Source organism: Euphorbia lathyris, chromosome 6 (genome assembly GCF_963576675.1).
Source record: "Euphorbia lathyris chromosome 6, ddEupLath1.1, whole genome shotgun sequence".
In the NCBI taxonomy this organism is placed as follows: Eukaryota; Viridiplantae; Streptophyta; class Magnoliopsida; order Malpighiales; family Euphorbiaceae; genus Euphorbia; species Euphorbia lathyris.
In genome coordinates, this window is record NC_088915.1 from 32,334,237 (window position 1) to 32,349,560 (window position 15,324).

General features: G+C 36.9%; 1 protein-coding gene across 3 annotated transcripts; it reads left to right on the plus strand.

The window, feature by feature from the left end:
* Nucleotides 1-13,598: 13,598 nt before the first annotated feature.
* Nucleotides 13,599-14,995, plus strand: LOC136233140 (uncharacterized protein C24B11.05-like). 3 transcript variants are annotated; one of them, XM_066022724.1, is made up of 6 exons: nt 13,599-13,714; nt 13,786-13,851; nt 13,924-14,147; nt 14,218-14,493; nt 14,622-14,687; nt 14,780-14,995. In XM_066022724.1, exons 1-6 carry the CDS (start codon nt 13,654-13,656, stop codon nt 14,942-14,944), a joined length of 858 nt encoding a protein of 285 aa, XP_065878796.1. In that variant the 5' UTR covers nt 13,599-13,653; the 3' UTR covers nt 14,945-14,995. The 3 variants fall into 3 exon arrangements, with proteins under 3 accessions (XP_065878796.1, XP_065878795.1, XP_065878798.1); XM_066022723.1 differs by having other exon boundaries at nt 13,786-14,147; XM_066022726.1 differs by lacking the exon at nt 13,786-13,851 and having other exon boundaries at nt 13,628-13,714.
* Nucleotides 14,996-15,324: the final 329 nt, after the last annotated feature.

The window sequence follows — 15,324 nt, forward strand, 5'->3', positions numbered from 1 at the left end:
AAGTGCCACCCCTTCGTAGATCACAAAGAGTTCGTGAACTCCCTATTAGATATGGTTTTCTAGTGGGAGATGATGATGAGGTTCCCGTGTTAGACGACGAACCCAAAAACTATGAAGAGGCTCTTAACAGTCCAGATTCTAAAGCATGGCTTGAAGCCATGGATTCTGAGATGGATTCCATGTATACCAACCAAGTGTGGACTTTGGTTGATCCACCCGAAGGGATAAAACCCATTGGGTGCAGGTGGATCTTCAAAAGGAAGACTGACATGGATGGAAAGGTTAGCACCTACAAAGCTAGGTTAGTAGCGAAAGGATATCGTCAGAAGCAAGGAATTGATTATGACGAAACTTTCTCTCCTGTGGCTATGTCCAAATCAATCAGAATAATGCTTGCTATTGCCGCTCACTACGATTACGAGATTTGGCAAATGGATGTGAAAACAGCTTTCCTAAACGGAAACTTGCTTGAGGATGTATATATGATGCAACCTGAAGGTTTCATATCAAAGGATGCAAACAAGGTTTGCAAACTTCAGAGATCCATTTACGGACTCAAGCAAGCATCTAGAAGCTGGAACAAGCGTTTTGACGAAACCATAAAATAATTTGGTTTCGAACAAAATAGCGAAGAAGCTTGCATTTACAAGAAAGCAAGTGGGAGCTCTATTGCATTTCTGATATTATATGTGGACGATATATTATTAATGGGAAATGACGTAGCTCTACTATAGTCGGTAAAAGTTTGGTTATCTGGTAACTTCTCAATGAAAGACCTTGGTGAAGCAGCTTATATACTTGGCATAAAGATCTACAGGGATAGATCAAGAAGACTGCTTGGTCTTTCACAGGCTACATACATTGAAAAGGTGCTAAAGCGGTTTAGCATGCTTGAATCGAAACGAGGTAACTTGCCCATGGTACATGAAGTAAAGTTAAACAATCATCAATGTCCTAAAACTGATGATGATAAGAAGCGCATGGCTGTAGTCCCATACGCCAGCGCAATCGGTTCGATTATGTATGTTATGCTATGCACTAGACCTGACGTAGCGTTTGCGTTATCTATAACGAGTCGTTACCAAGGAAATCCGGGAGACGAGCACTAGATTGCCGTCAAAAAAATTCTTAAGTACTTGAGAAGAACTAAAGATATGTTCTTAGTGTACGGAGAAGGGGATATGAAAATAGAAGGATTTTCAGATGCAAGTCATCTCACAGATGAGAACGATTTTAAATCCCAATCAGGATACCTGTTTATCCTAAATGGGGGCGCGATCAGCTGGAAGAGTTCCAAGCAAGGAAGCGTAGCTTTCTCTACGACCGAGTCAGAGTATATCGCTGCTGCGGAAGCAGCAAAGGAAGCAGTTTGGATTAGAAAGTTCATTATTGAACTTGGTGTGGTACCTGACATTGTAAATCCCATTACACTGTACTGTGATAACAATGGAGCCATTGCGCAAGCAAAGGAACCACGGTCTCATAATGCATCCAAGCATTACCTTAAGCGATTCCACATTATAAGAGAAAGTGTGGCAAGGGGAGATGTGAGAATAGAAAGAGTACCTACAGAGGACAACGTTGCAGATCCGTTGACAAAGCCCTTAACCCAGAAAGTACATGATCGTCATCTAACTTCTACTGGGATAAGTTGTAGAAACAATTGGCTTTAGTCCAAGTGGGAGTATGTTGGGGTTTAGTGTCCTATAGACAATTGTTCTAGGATACAAACTTAAATGTAGATGAATTGTTCTTTATATGATTTGTTTTAATGAGATATATGTTTTATAACTATATAAAGGCAATCCCTTTTAAGCACTAAATAAAGTCTAATAAAAAGGAAATCCGTAAGTTTGTTTAAAGTGATTATAAAGTGTTCATACAAGCATGAAGTGAGACGAAACTTTGTAATAAACTAATAAACTTAAAACCACCCCAAGTCAAGCAATATGTTTAGGATTGACATATCACGGTTGAGACTTGCATGTAACAATGTCTTATGTCCGACAGAAAGCTGATCTCACAAGCTTCATATATATAGATATCTGGACAGTTACACGGATCCGATGAAAGTAGTTCATTAGGATTGGGGACCCGACTTGAGATAACAGGATGGGTAGATTCGTCCTTGTCACATGTTCATCTCATTGGTATTAATAGGTATAAATAATCCTCAGACTCAAAGGAATGTTAATTGGTATTCTGGATTACGGAATGTGACGCTTTGACTCTGTTGTAACACGATCCTTAACCGAGATGACTCTGGGGTGTGAACAGCAGACGTTGGGTATCACAGGAAGTGATTGCGGGATCGTTATACATTGGATTGAGCATTTATCACTCCCGACAAATGGGAGATATGTCCATGGATCGTTTGTCGAAGACTTGACTCTAAATCCTTGCAAAGTGATAGCTTAAGATTGAAATACAGATTTCTCTTAACCTATCTAATTGGAGTTGACTCGGCCTAGACAAGTAAAACGAACGTCTCGCTATATGTGACTTGACATTATCCATAGTCATAAGATTCAGTTCAAGAACGTAGTTGATAAAGGATCGAATTATACCGTAACTAATACGGAAAGGTCAACGACAGAATCAACCTGTCTTCTTATAGCTCTAGGGGAATGATTACGGACTTGCTAATCACATACTCTGTACATCATTCCGTTATGCAAAGATTAAATATAATTCTTTGAAAATTAAATAATAAAGTTGCATACGGCTAGAAGCAATAAGAACCTAATGGGTCACACATAAGACTTGGAACCCAAAAGAGAGACATATGTTAATTAATTGATGGAAGCCCAACTGAGCCCAATAGGGCCCAGTAATTAAGGGGGAGCGAAATTTATGTAGTGAAATACATAAATGATTAATTTGATTTTATCAAATCCTAATTAGATTAGGATTATGAATTAAATTAATTAAAGGATAAATAAGTTAGGAGTTTTAATTAGATTATATTACTCCTATTATTATCCAATAAGGTTATCATTATTATCTTTTATATTTAGATATATTAATAGATAATAATTAAGAATTCTATTCCGAATTGAATTCCTATTAAGTAACCTAATTCTATCTAACTAGGGTTTAGATACAAGTGATTATAAATACCCCCTACTAAGGATTTTCGAAATCCACAATTAATTCTAGGAGAGAGAATTCGAACCCCCCTAACCGAGGACGAGTTTTCACCGCTTCCATCCGTTCAATTGATTTTCATCTCTTTCTCTTTATCCTTGATCTTGTGTTGATTAATTAGAGACAATCTACTTTGGTTGTTATAAACGGTTGATTCTAACTTGATCTTTCTTTGTTTTGTTTTGTGCTCGAGAACTCGAAGTAAGAGTTGTGGGAACTTCGTTTGCAACGGTAGATAGAACATCTAAAAGGTATTTCTTCTTATCCCTCTTTGTATGAAATAACGATTAACGGATCTTGGGGTTAATGGAAATAGGTTAAAATTTTTATATTTCCGCTGCTATACGTTAGCCTATTTTCCTTCATTCTGTCTCTTCACCGCCTTCACCGAGGATCATAGGGAGAGAGATGATCCCTTTGACGGGGACTTCTATCTCCGACAACCCTACCAGGGGAAAGGTTCCCGCGCGGAGAGCAGTGTGGGTATTTTTCATAGCGCGCAGCGCTGTCCAGGTCAGCAAATTTACCAAGCTCCCCCTGTTGATTAGCACCTGGTGCACCCTAAAGCTGGCGATGTTGGCAGTGTCAACGAGGGCCTCTGAATGGCTGGTTAAGAGTGGTGGTTGTAGTGTCAGGGTCTGATCGGCTATTTTTCTCTTCTAAGAGGTCTCCGAACGGGGGCAGAGCGCCGGTGTTCCCTCTCTTATGACATGAATTTCCCCGTGGAACCTTGGTCTCTTTGGTTCCTCCACTCGGCCAGCGTCGCGCTGCTTCGGGCTTTGCTCTCTTTGCCTAATAGGTCTTGGCGGGGCACCTTGCTGTGTGATTCGTTCGACTTCCTTCTGCAGTTGAAAACAGTTCTCTGTGGAATGTCCGAAAGATTTATCGTATTTGCAGTATTCCTTCTCGATGCGGGTCTTCCCTTTGTCCACCGGTGGGGTCAAGTGTGTGTATCGTCGAGCTGGGTTCTGAGTGACATAGTGCACCTCCTTTCCTCGGGACCGGTCACCTGTGCACTCTGAGTTCATCGATTCTACACGCGCGGGGAAAGGTAAAGGGGCCTCCCTACGGGCCCGTCCTCCGTCTCGAGCGTCCTGGGTCATCTTGCCTTTCTCTTCTCTCCGCGAGTCTCCTCTGGCTTTGTCTTTTTCTGATTCCTCGTACCCTGTAGGTCGATCACAATCGTCGTACCAGACGAAGGTCTGTGCCATGGTCATGAGCTCTTCGAAGGATCGGGGCATCTTTCTAAAGCACTTTTGTTTGAGGGGCTCGCACGAGGTGCCCTTGGCGAGGTCATCATGGGCCACTTCCAGATTGAGGCCTTTGACTTGAGAGGCCATGTGGTGGAACTTGGAGAGGAAATTTTGCAGCGGCTCGATCGTCAGCTGTTTAAGCCCATTGAGGTCCGAGCTGATCTTCCTTACCTTTGCTGCCGCAGCGAACCTAGAGAGAAAAAGGTCTTTTAAGAGGTCGAAAGAATCGATGGACTCGGGAGCCAGTCCTCGATACCACTCCTGCGCACTCGCGGAAAGTGCGGTGGGAAAAACCTTGCACATAATGTCCTCGTCCTTGGAGTAGAGGTTGATGGTGCTCATAAAAGAGACCACGTGATCATTCAGGTCTTTGGTTCCCGAGTACTGGGACAAAGGCGGGACTTTCCAGTCACGAGGGAACCTCGTTTTAATGATTCTCTGCACCAGCGGAGTTTTGCTGGAGGTAATGCTTCCCTCCATCACTCCCCCGAGTGCCCTCTTGTCCAAAAATCGCTGGATTTTCTGCTCTAGTAAGTCCTCATCACCGGTGGTTGCTGGTGCCCCTGATGTCGCGCCTCTTGCTCCTAGTGCATCTGCGGTGGTTTTGTGTTGCTTGTCGGGGAGCGCCCCCGGGGTTGCTGATCTACCCGTAACCATGCCTGTTTGCTGTGGTGTTGCGGTCTCCTTGAGGTATTGCCAGATTTTAGCGTTCTCCTCCGGCAGGCTTTGTTGCTGCTCCATGACCTTCATCTGAGCCGCCGTGTGAATGGCCTGAGTCGTCTGAAAACCTCATATGGCGCTGAGGAGTTGCGAGGTGTTGTACGCTCCTTCCTCCTCGGGATCCACTTCCTCCATCAATGGAGCCAGGTTCCTGGGAGAAATTAGGGTGGATAGTGTGGGACGTGCTTCGCTGGTCATGGAACTGGTGGCCGCGGCGTTTTGTACTCCATCGGAGTGGACTCAGTTGGCGTCTGCATCTTGCTAAACACTTTGAAAATCACTTGTAGTCCACGCTCACCGCACCAAATAATTAGGGAATGTCCTACAGTGATTCAGGCTGCCTTCGAGGATCCTCGCGGTTCTTCATTCTCGTCTCTGTGTGGGGAGCGGTCCCTGTGAACACTCCGACGATCAAGACAGTTAGACGTTCGAGAAGACTACTAAAGGAAATATTCGAAGAGCTTAGGGGTTACCCGATTTAGTAGTGAGTGTGAGAATGCCCTTTCTTCCCTCCGTTGGGGGTATTTATAGTGAGCTGAGATGGCTTAATGGGCCTTTCTTCTTGGGCCTTGAGATATTCCGAATCATTAGTTTTTTCAATAAAAAATTATAGATTTTACCCCACACCAACCCAACCCGGCCCGATTTGGACGGACGGCGGCGGCGGCGGTCAACCAAGGAGTTAGGTCCTCACCCTTTCACAAAAGTGGGTACCCCTTGGGGTACACCCCGAGCATGTGAGGACCTTCTTAATAAGTATCTCCACCAAGTGCTTTGAAAGCAATGTGGGATACTTTCCATCTTAAAACTCAAATGTATAGGCTCTTTTCACAAATTAAAATTGGGCCAAGCCCAACAATTATAAGAAATGACCTTTCGGGAATCACATCTCTAAAATCCTTTCTTCATGGCCAATTTCATATTAAAGGCCTAGGGGCTTTAAAATATTTTTTTGGGAACTAAGGTACCAAAAAGCAAGAAATGAATCTTCTATCTCAAAGAAAATATGTTTTTGATTTACTGTCAGAAATAAGAAAATCAAGTGTTAAGCGTGTAGTGTGCTTATGACTCTGAATTTGCATCTCACATCAAAAGGAGAGTTATTTGAAGATACTAGAAGATATAGTCCTTTAGTTGAAAACTAAACTATTTACAGTAACTAGACGTGATATAACTTATAATGTCAGTATTGTAAGCCAAATTTTGTCTTCTCCCACCATTGACCATTGGACTGACTTGAATAGATCGTATATTACCTAAAAGTAACTCTTGGACGAGGAATACTACACAAAATCATAGCATACCCAGATTGAATGTTTTTCTAATTCGTTCATGGAGATCGAATGTTTCTCCGATGTAGATTAGGTACGATCCAAGGTTGATATGAGAGCTACTACTAGCTCTTGTGTTTTCGTTAAAGGAAATTTAGTTTCTTAGAAGAGCAATAAGGAGCGTGATGTATCTCGTTCTAGTGCAAAATCTTAGCGAGCAACGCCTCAATCGGTTTGTGAGATTATGTAGATATGTCATCTCTTGTCTAAATTTGGATTTGAGATCACTACTCCAACAAAATTATGGTGTGAAAATCAAGCAGCACTTCATACTGCATCTAACCCTTTGTTCTATGAACTTACCAATCATATTGAGGTAGACTATCATTTTTTATGTGAAAAGCTAAGGGAACATCATTTCTATGACCTACATTGGGACTGATAGGCAACTTGGAGATGTGAAAAGCTAGAAGAGAACATCATCTCCATGGTCAACCCTCTCCTTGTGGTTTAAAATGTGGAACACGACTGCCTCCACCAAGTTCAAGAACCTTTATTGGAGGGTTGGCCTAACTATCTCCTAACATAAAAGGCACTTATTCATAAAAGGTATTTCAATTAATCCGGGACGTCAAATGTGTCTTTCCCATCATGAAGACTCTTTTCAGTCTATTACATGTGATTTTGCTAATTTAGTTTGGAGTTTTTTTTAATTGCAGGAGTCATCGAGATGATTTTTCTAATCTTGGAGATTGGTTGGGACATGTCTTATTTTCTTGTTCTAGTGGTGATATAAGTTAGGTTATTATTATTTTTTTATAGCATCTTGTCCAGCAAGAATAAGATTGTTTGGCACAATATTTTCCAAATGCTAGACGCTCTTATTCAAGGTGCTTTGTCTAACTTGTTAGCCTAACAAGATGCTCATATCATCTCACATGATCATATTCGCCTTCCATGTTTTCTCAAGTATTGGTATCAAGTATGTCTTTAAGGATTATAATGAGAGGTTCATGCGTGCTCATAACGTCAAATTTCTTGACTTTCTCAATGCTTTTGCGCATCGAAGTTTTGAGGTATCAAAAAGTCCACTATGCCATTTTCCCTTTCACATGACCCAAGATACATGATAAACATTTGTTTTCGTGTCGTCTGAATATTTTTCGTGATAGTATTTTAACTGTATGTCATCTGACGGCGAAATAAAAAATGCGCTCGATTATCAGATGACATTACGATTACAGAATCCTGTCATCCAAAGAAAATGCGCATTTTCATTAAATTTGATGCACTCAACAGATGATACTTCTAATAAATGAATGTCATCGTATGCCGAAAACAAAAAAGCGGCAAATGAAATTTCACTTACGCGGCCATACCAAATTTTAGGCGCTCTATATCATTTGACTGAAATTTCAGCTGATATATAAACCCTCTCTCAATCCCAAACCCCAGTTTAGGTTACGCAAGCTTCATCCCTCTCATCCCTCTCTATCTCCATGGTTGATTTGAATATGCAATCACTGGGTGAGCTCGAAACATGGTACTGGTAAGCCATATTTTCTTCGTTCCTAGATGTATCATTGTTCCTTACTCTATCTTTTCCTCATCCGGTTTACTTTTGTGTATGTCGATTTCAGCAGCTGGTACAAGAATCTTGTGATTTTCAGAGCTATCATTGAAAGGTTTAGATCTCTCTCTTAACTACACTGATTTTATTGTATTTAGATTCACTGCTGTAAAGCTTGGGTCATTATCTTTTTTAATCTAGGGCAAGACAGTGCCTGATACAGTAGATGGTATGAACTCATCTGATTCCTTTTTATTTGAACACTATTTGCAGGGATAGTAAGAATGCTTCAGTACATGGGAAGGCTGACTGAAGAGATTGTCAATCGGTTCATGCCTTTAGCATATGGGAAGATTTCTTTAACTTACTGAATATATATTAATGTTATGTTGGTTTGAACTGATTGGTCATGCCTTTAGAAGTGATTGTGTATGTTTGATGTACTGTTTTGGAACCTAGAACTCATTGATTTAGGAAACTAGCCTGATTTAGTATATATATTGTTATATGGGTTTGAACTGAACGATTACATATATGTATGATGTTTTGGGTGATGATAAAATGATTGGTATGAACTGATTGGTTAGATATAACTGTTTAGGAAGCTAGGACTCATAGAGTTTATGTATGAATGATCATTAAGCATGTGGCTGATTAGGCATACTCTAAAGCTTTGAATGTTCATTGAGATTGGCACTACTCTTACACCTATGAGCTATACTGCTAGAAGTGATTGAGTATGTGTATGTGTATATGTATGAAACATGTGTATGGTTGATGTTTTGTTGATGTTTATGTTTGTGGTTCTGTATGAGTATGTGTACGATTGTTCATTTGGGCATGTAGCTTATTAATCATGCATCAAGTATTAGAGGAACATTGTAAAAGGGTCATTAAGCATGTGGCTGATTAGGCATACTCTAAAGCTTTGAATGTTCATTGAGATTGGCACTACTCTTACACCTATGAGTTATACTGCTAGAAGTGATTAAGTATGTGTATGTGTATGAAACATGTTTATGTGTGATGTTCTATTGATGTTTATGTTTGAGGTTCTGTATGAGTATGTGTACAAGGAACATTGTAAAAGGGTCATTGAGCATGTATGAAGCATGTATTAAAAGGTAAATTTAGGCTAATTGCATGTACTGATATGGCTTGCAAATGATAGGATATCACCATACTCTTTTTGAAATTGAACATGATCTATGATGATAAGTAAGGAATAAGTTGTCTTCAATAAGTAAGGAATAGACATGCACGAATAAGTTGTCTACTTGTTATAACATGTTCACTTGAATATACATGTCTACTTAAATAAGTTGTCTACTTGTTATAGCATGTTAGGCATACTCTTAAAGCTGAAAATGTTATGAACTCAACTGGCTCATTTTTATTTGAAATGATAAGTAAGGATTCTGAATGCAATTTGTTTATGAAGCATGTATTAAAGGGTAAATTTAGGCTAATTGCATGTATTGATATGGCTTGCAAATGAAAAGATATATTTTGATTAGATAGAATACACATATACATACGAACTGAATAACAAGCTCTACATAAAGGGTTATGTATGTGCATTGGCCATACTCTTACTATGTTCCTTTCACTCGGTTTGATATCGTAACAACAACATTAAATATGGTGATAGGTTTATGATGCATTCAGCACAAACAGAGTCCCTTGTTTTGACAGCATCATAAACCTCATTACCAAGTTTAGAGTACCACGAGTACAACCCAAGTGGAAGGAGCATTGTAAAAGGTCCAGTTTAGTCTACTTGCACATACATACAAACTGAATAGCAAAGCTCTACGTTATATTACAAAAGGGGGGATGAGTGTTGCCTTTCGGTTGTAATTGACAGTCCAAAGTTCCTTAGCTGTTTTGACTAATGAAAGGAAATTTGGAATTGGAATGAGAACCACATTTGGATATCACATTGCCTTTCAATTCTCCTTTCACTTAGCCAAGACAGCTTAGGAGATTTGAACACCCTTCATATTTAGCACAAACAGAGTCCCTTGTGGTGACAGCATCATAACCCTCATTACCAAGTGGAAGGAGCATTATAAAAGGGTCAGTTTAGGAGCACAGAGCTCTACGTTATATATTACAAAAGGGGGGGAATTAAAGGTCCAAAGCTCCTTAACTATTTTGACTAAAGAAAGGAAATTTGGAATTGGAATGAGAACCACATTTGGAGCTCACATTGCCTTCCGATTCTCCTTTCTCTTAGCCAAGATAGTTTAGGAGATTTGGACACCCTCATATACACTTTGCATACTCCTCAGTCCATATCCGGGCGATCCCCTCATACTCTTCCTTGTTGCTGCGGTATTGCTCAGCAACTGCTTCTTGCCCAGGAAATGGCTCCTCACTGTGGGGCTGTAGACGTAGATCATATATGTGCCACAGACACTACAAAATGCATAGAATAATTAGAACAAAAATATGATGTTGTATGTTTATCAAATGAAATAGATAAATGTTGCATTATACCGTGGCAGTGGAAAAGTGATGGTTATTAAGGATGCGGGGAAGATGAATCGACCCTTGAGGAGCCACGTTAGGATGATATATCCTATTCCGGAACCAAAACTGAGAATAAGAGGAGAGATGTATTAGTGTATGTTTCCTATAGGTGATTATATCTTACTGATCTGAGTTAATATTACTCTTGCAGGTCTGTTTGGGAAATCCGGATGGTAGCTGATTCTGATTTCAAATACACCCCTTTCATATGAGGTGTATTGGGGGCCTTTCATTCTGATCGACCATTTGAAGAAGTTACCATCGAGAGGACCTATACGTTATCATCCAAGAAGAATCATTAGAAATATATAGAAGAAAACAGGAAGGGTTACAGAACAACTATGGATTGACATACGTACCATTGATGGCCAGAAGCCACTCTGGGTTCTCCATGTACAACTTATTCAAGTCAGCAATTATTTCTCCTGGAGTTTCAACAAGGGGATCCATTGTTGGTAAGTTTTCTGGCTGTTGAAGGTATGATTCTGAATTATGATGCATATATTTATTGTGGTAAGTGAAAGGCCGTGTTAGGGGAAGGGTCGCGTAATTACTACTGAGTTTAGGGTTGTGTGCAATATTAATGACCTGCTTGGCTTTTGCAGATAGCAAGACCTTTGGGATTATAGGCCTAATTATTACTCCAAGATATGGATTGACTTATGGAAGATATTGGTTATTTTTTTGTATTTTAATTCAGAAATGTATTGGTTATTCAAGATATGGATTGACGTTTGGCACAAATGTAAACATATTATAAGTATTGGTCTCCAATAAAATTAAAATCATTGATATACAGAATTTAATTTTTATATTTTAGAATGTTTCTGTATTCATGTATAAAAACCAGAAATTCAAACGAAGAAGAATGCATAAAGTGACATTTTAATTTTTAAAAATGTCATCTAAAAATCAATAAAAAGACATTAAAATTAATGTTTCTGTGACATGAAAAAAAATCCTTTGACATGATTGATTAAGACGTGTGCCATCTAAATAGGCTATAACGGCAGAAATTATTATACGAACTGTCATCTCAAACTAAATATGCTAATTTCTCACACGCTAACCTGACGGTTTTAATTGTAAAAATGTCATTTGATGACATTAAAGGTGACGGCAGTAATAAATAAGCTGCATCGTAACAAGGGTAAAATGATAGTAAGAAAATAGATTAATGTCATGTGTGATGACGAAACATGACCGTCGTCTGAAGGTGCAATAGACGGCAGCGAGCCCCGTGACAGATTTATATCTCGCGGGACGATAGTCTTTAACCGTCGTCTGAAGAGGATTTTGGCATAATGGTCCTAAGTTGTTCAAACACCTTAATGCTGATAAGATTTATGTCGATTATTTTATTAAGATCGTGTTAGATTATTATAGGTCTTTTGTTAAAATCTTTTAAATTTTTACCATCAAAAGGTTAGGAACCGAGTGGTTATATATATATATATATATATATATATTTTTTTTTTTTTTTTTTTTTTTTGATTTCTTGCTCTCATTTTGATTCTTGTGATTGTATAGTTACTCCCTATTATATCTCTATAGTTCATTAAGTTTAAAAAAGCTACATTAAGCATAAAAAAAAATTGTAATTCTAAATATAAATATAGTATTTTAATCAAATTTTATATTCAAAACTAATAATTTTAGTACCTTAAAACTAATAGTTTAGTATTTAGGAAAATGACATGCGAAAGTGGTTATTATATCCAATTACAAGATTAGACATTTTATTAAAAATCGAAAGATCAAGCGTGTAAGGGTTTTTTTTTTTTTTTTAAATTTTTTTTCTTAAATCTGGAAAATGATTAGTGATGAATTATTAATCGTACAGCATCCCACTTATTGGTGTTGAATTATTTGCGACACTCTTTATCTCTTAATTATGATGGTGACACCGTCCACCAAACACTTTTATGTTGCCGACATATCATATACTACAGTATGAGAACAAGTAATTGTAACAAAAGTAGCCTATGGTCAAAATAATGTAAAGAATAATCTCTGATGTCGATCAAAAGATGTAAATGCAGTAAATTTCAGTGATTCTTTGTCAAAAAAAAAACTAATAAACTTAACACCTTTTCATGCCAAAATAAATAGGCTTAAGTGCGGTTTTCCCAATTCAAAATGTTAGTAATTTTTTTCTTTTTTTTATTGTTATGGTACCACTTTCTTTTTTTTTTGAACGATTTCTTGTCTGGCTTATTTATTAAAATTTGTAAAATCTCAATCAAAGTGATATTAATTCTGTAAAATTTTGAATAATTTTATAAATTTTTTTTTTTATGAATCGGGACTGTTTTATATAGATTAAGATTTTAATAAAAAATTTGTTAATTTACTATCTATTTTCATTGCGATTTCATTAATTTTAATAGGTTAACCTGAAAATGTTATTAAGTACTAGATCATGGGTTAAAAATCAGTATTTTAGATAGGTTTTGACCCACATGTTATCAAATAATAAATCAGGAAGCAAAACCATCATTTTGATAATCCAAATAAATAAATAAGGGATAAAGTGTAATAATACTTCTGACTATGACAACTAAGAGCATTTTTTCCCATCAAGTCTATACTTGTGTAGTTTTACCTATTTCCGATATTGTCAAGTTGAATCAATTTGAAACATCGTTTAAAAAAACGTAGAGATTCTGTTCTCGTATCCTCCATCAATTGTGTATCGGTTGTTTCTAAAAAATATATTTTTTTAATTTAATAATAAAATTGAAAATTAATATATTTTTAAAATTTAACAAAATATTTTTATTTTAATTTTTTTATCTAATTCGTACATAATATAATATAATTTTTAAATTTTCTTTTAATTTTCTTTTCATGTTTATACATATATTAATGATATGTTTCTGAGTAGTGATAAAATTAATGACTTATAGTGGATAATAATTCATGAATTATTTCTTAAATTGATTTAAGATATTAATAGTTGGAGTAAAATTACACTTGACTACCACATTAAAAAAAAATTACATTATTTTAAAATTTTTTAGAAAGTTAATTTAGATTTTTAATAAATAATGTTAGGTTGGAAAAGTAGAAGTTAAGTTTCCTTTTCGTAACTTGTATATATTGACACTTGAGACTCATTTCTGATTCATTGTAATTTGAAACATCCAAATTGAAAATGGCAAATGAACATCAATATCACCATTCTGTGCTGCCAAAATATGACACCCTTCTCTTTGGTTGGTTTCATTTCATTCAATATTCTAATTTCTCCCATATCTCATATTTTTATATTCTTTTATTCATTCAGATGTTGATGATACCCTTTATTCCTCAACTACTGGTTTCTCAAAGCAATGCTCCAATAACATTCTAGGTTACTTTTCCTACTTTTTTATCAAATCAAATATCTCTTTTATATGTTCATTCATTTCAAAAAACTCTGCAGAATTCATGGTTGAGAAACTTGGTATACCAGAAACTGAAACCTCCCAGTTGAATCAAATATTATACAACAACTATGGTACTTCAATGGCTGGTCTTAAGGCCATTGGTTATGGCTTTGACGATGATGAATATCACAGTTATGTTCATGGGAGATTACCTTATCAAAACCTAAAGCCTGACCCTCTTTTAAGAAATCTTCTACTTAGCTTGCCTATGCGTAAAATTGTAAGTTCCTTTTTTTTTAAAGTTAAAATTAATATTCATTAATTAATGATAAGATTATTGTGGTTGACAGATCTTCTCAAATGCTGATAAAATCCATGTGGCTAAGGTTCTAAGGAAGCTTCAATTGGAAGACTGCTTTGAGAGGATTATTTCCTTTGAGATCCTTAATCCTCCTCCTATTCATAAAACAGTAATTACTTGTAATGCTAAAAATGATAATGAAATTAAATTATTAAGAGCTGAATTAATGGCTGATCAACTTCCTAAGACTCCAACCACCTGCAAACCATTTCAACATTCTTTTCAGAAAGCCTTTAACTATGCTAACATCAATCCTAAAACAACTGTAAGTCATTGTCTATTCTATTTCATTAATTTATCTTAATACTTCAAAATTATAACTTACATATCTTGACATTTACCTGAGAGGATCCAAATTCAAGTGTACTGACTTGTGATTCTTTTTCTTATTAGATATTCTTTGATGATAGTGTCCGAAATATACAGGCTGGAAAGAGAATGGGACTGACGACTGTTTTGGTACAATTTATACAAATTTAATTTTTTATTTTTTAATCTGAAAAATGGTTCTTTCAAATCTGAAAAAGGTTTTTGATTATGTGTTTATACAGGTAGGTAGTTCTGACCGAATTTCAGGGGCGGATTATGCATTTGGGAGCATCCATAATATTAAGGAAGCAATGCCACAATTATTGGAACCAAATCACAAGAAGAAGAAAGAAACTATATACTGTAATGCAAATAATGTTTCAATTGAGACTTCTGTCCCAGCCTAACTTTATTTTCATGGAATTATATAATCATCAATAAAGTTATTTTCTTTCTTCTTTTCCTGTTTCTGATTTTTAATTTGTGCAAAAAAAATTATTTTATTTACTGATTATGTACTCAAATCTTATATATGCAATAGAAAAGGGCAATTCATTTTAAATATATGTTTATTATTTGTCGCCTTCAATCAAGGTGGGGAGTGCAACCGTCTAGAGCCCAAATCTAAAAGCCAAATATGTTTAAAGAAGGGTGTTGTTAAACCCAGCCCCATTTTCCCACCCCTAGCCCCGTGAAAGGACGAAATTACCCTTTCATAGATTTTGGGGTGGGAAAATCACTTTTTTTTCCTCTCTCGATGCAAGGGCGTATGGACATCACGCCTCAC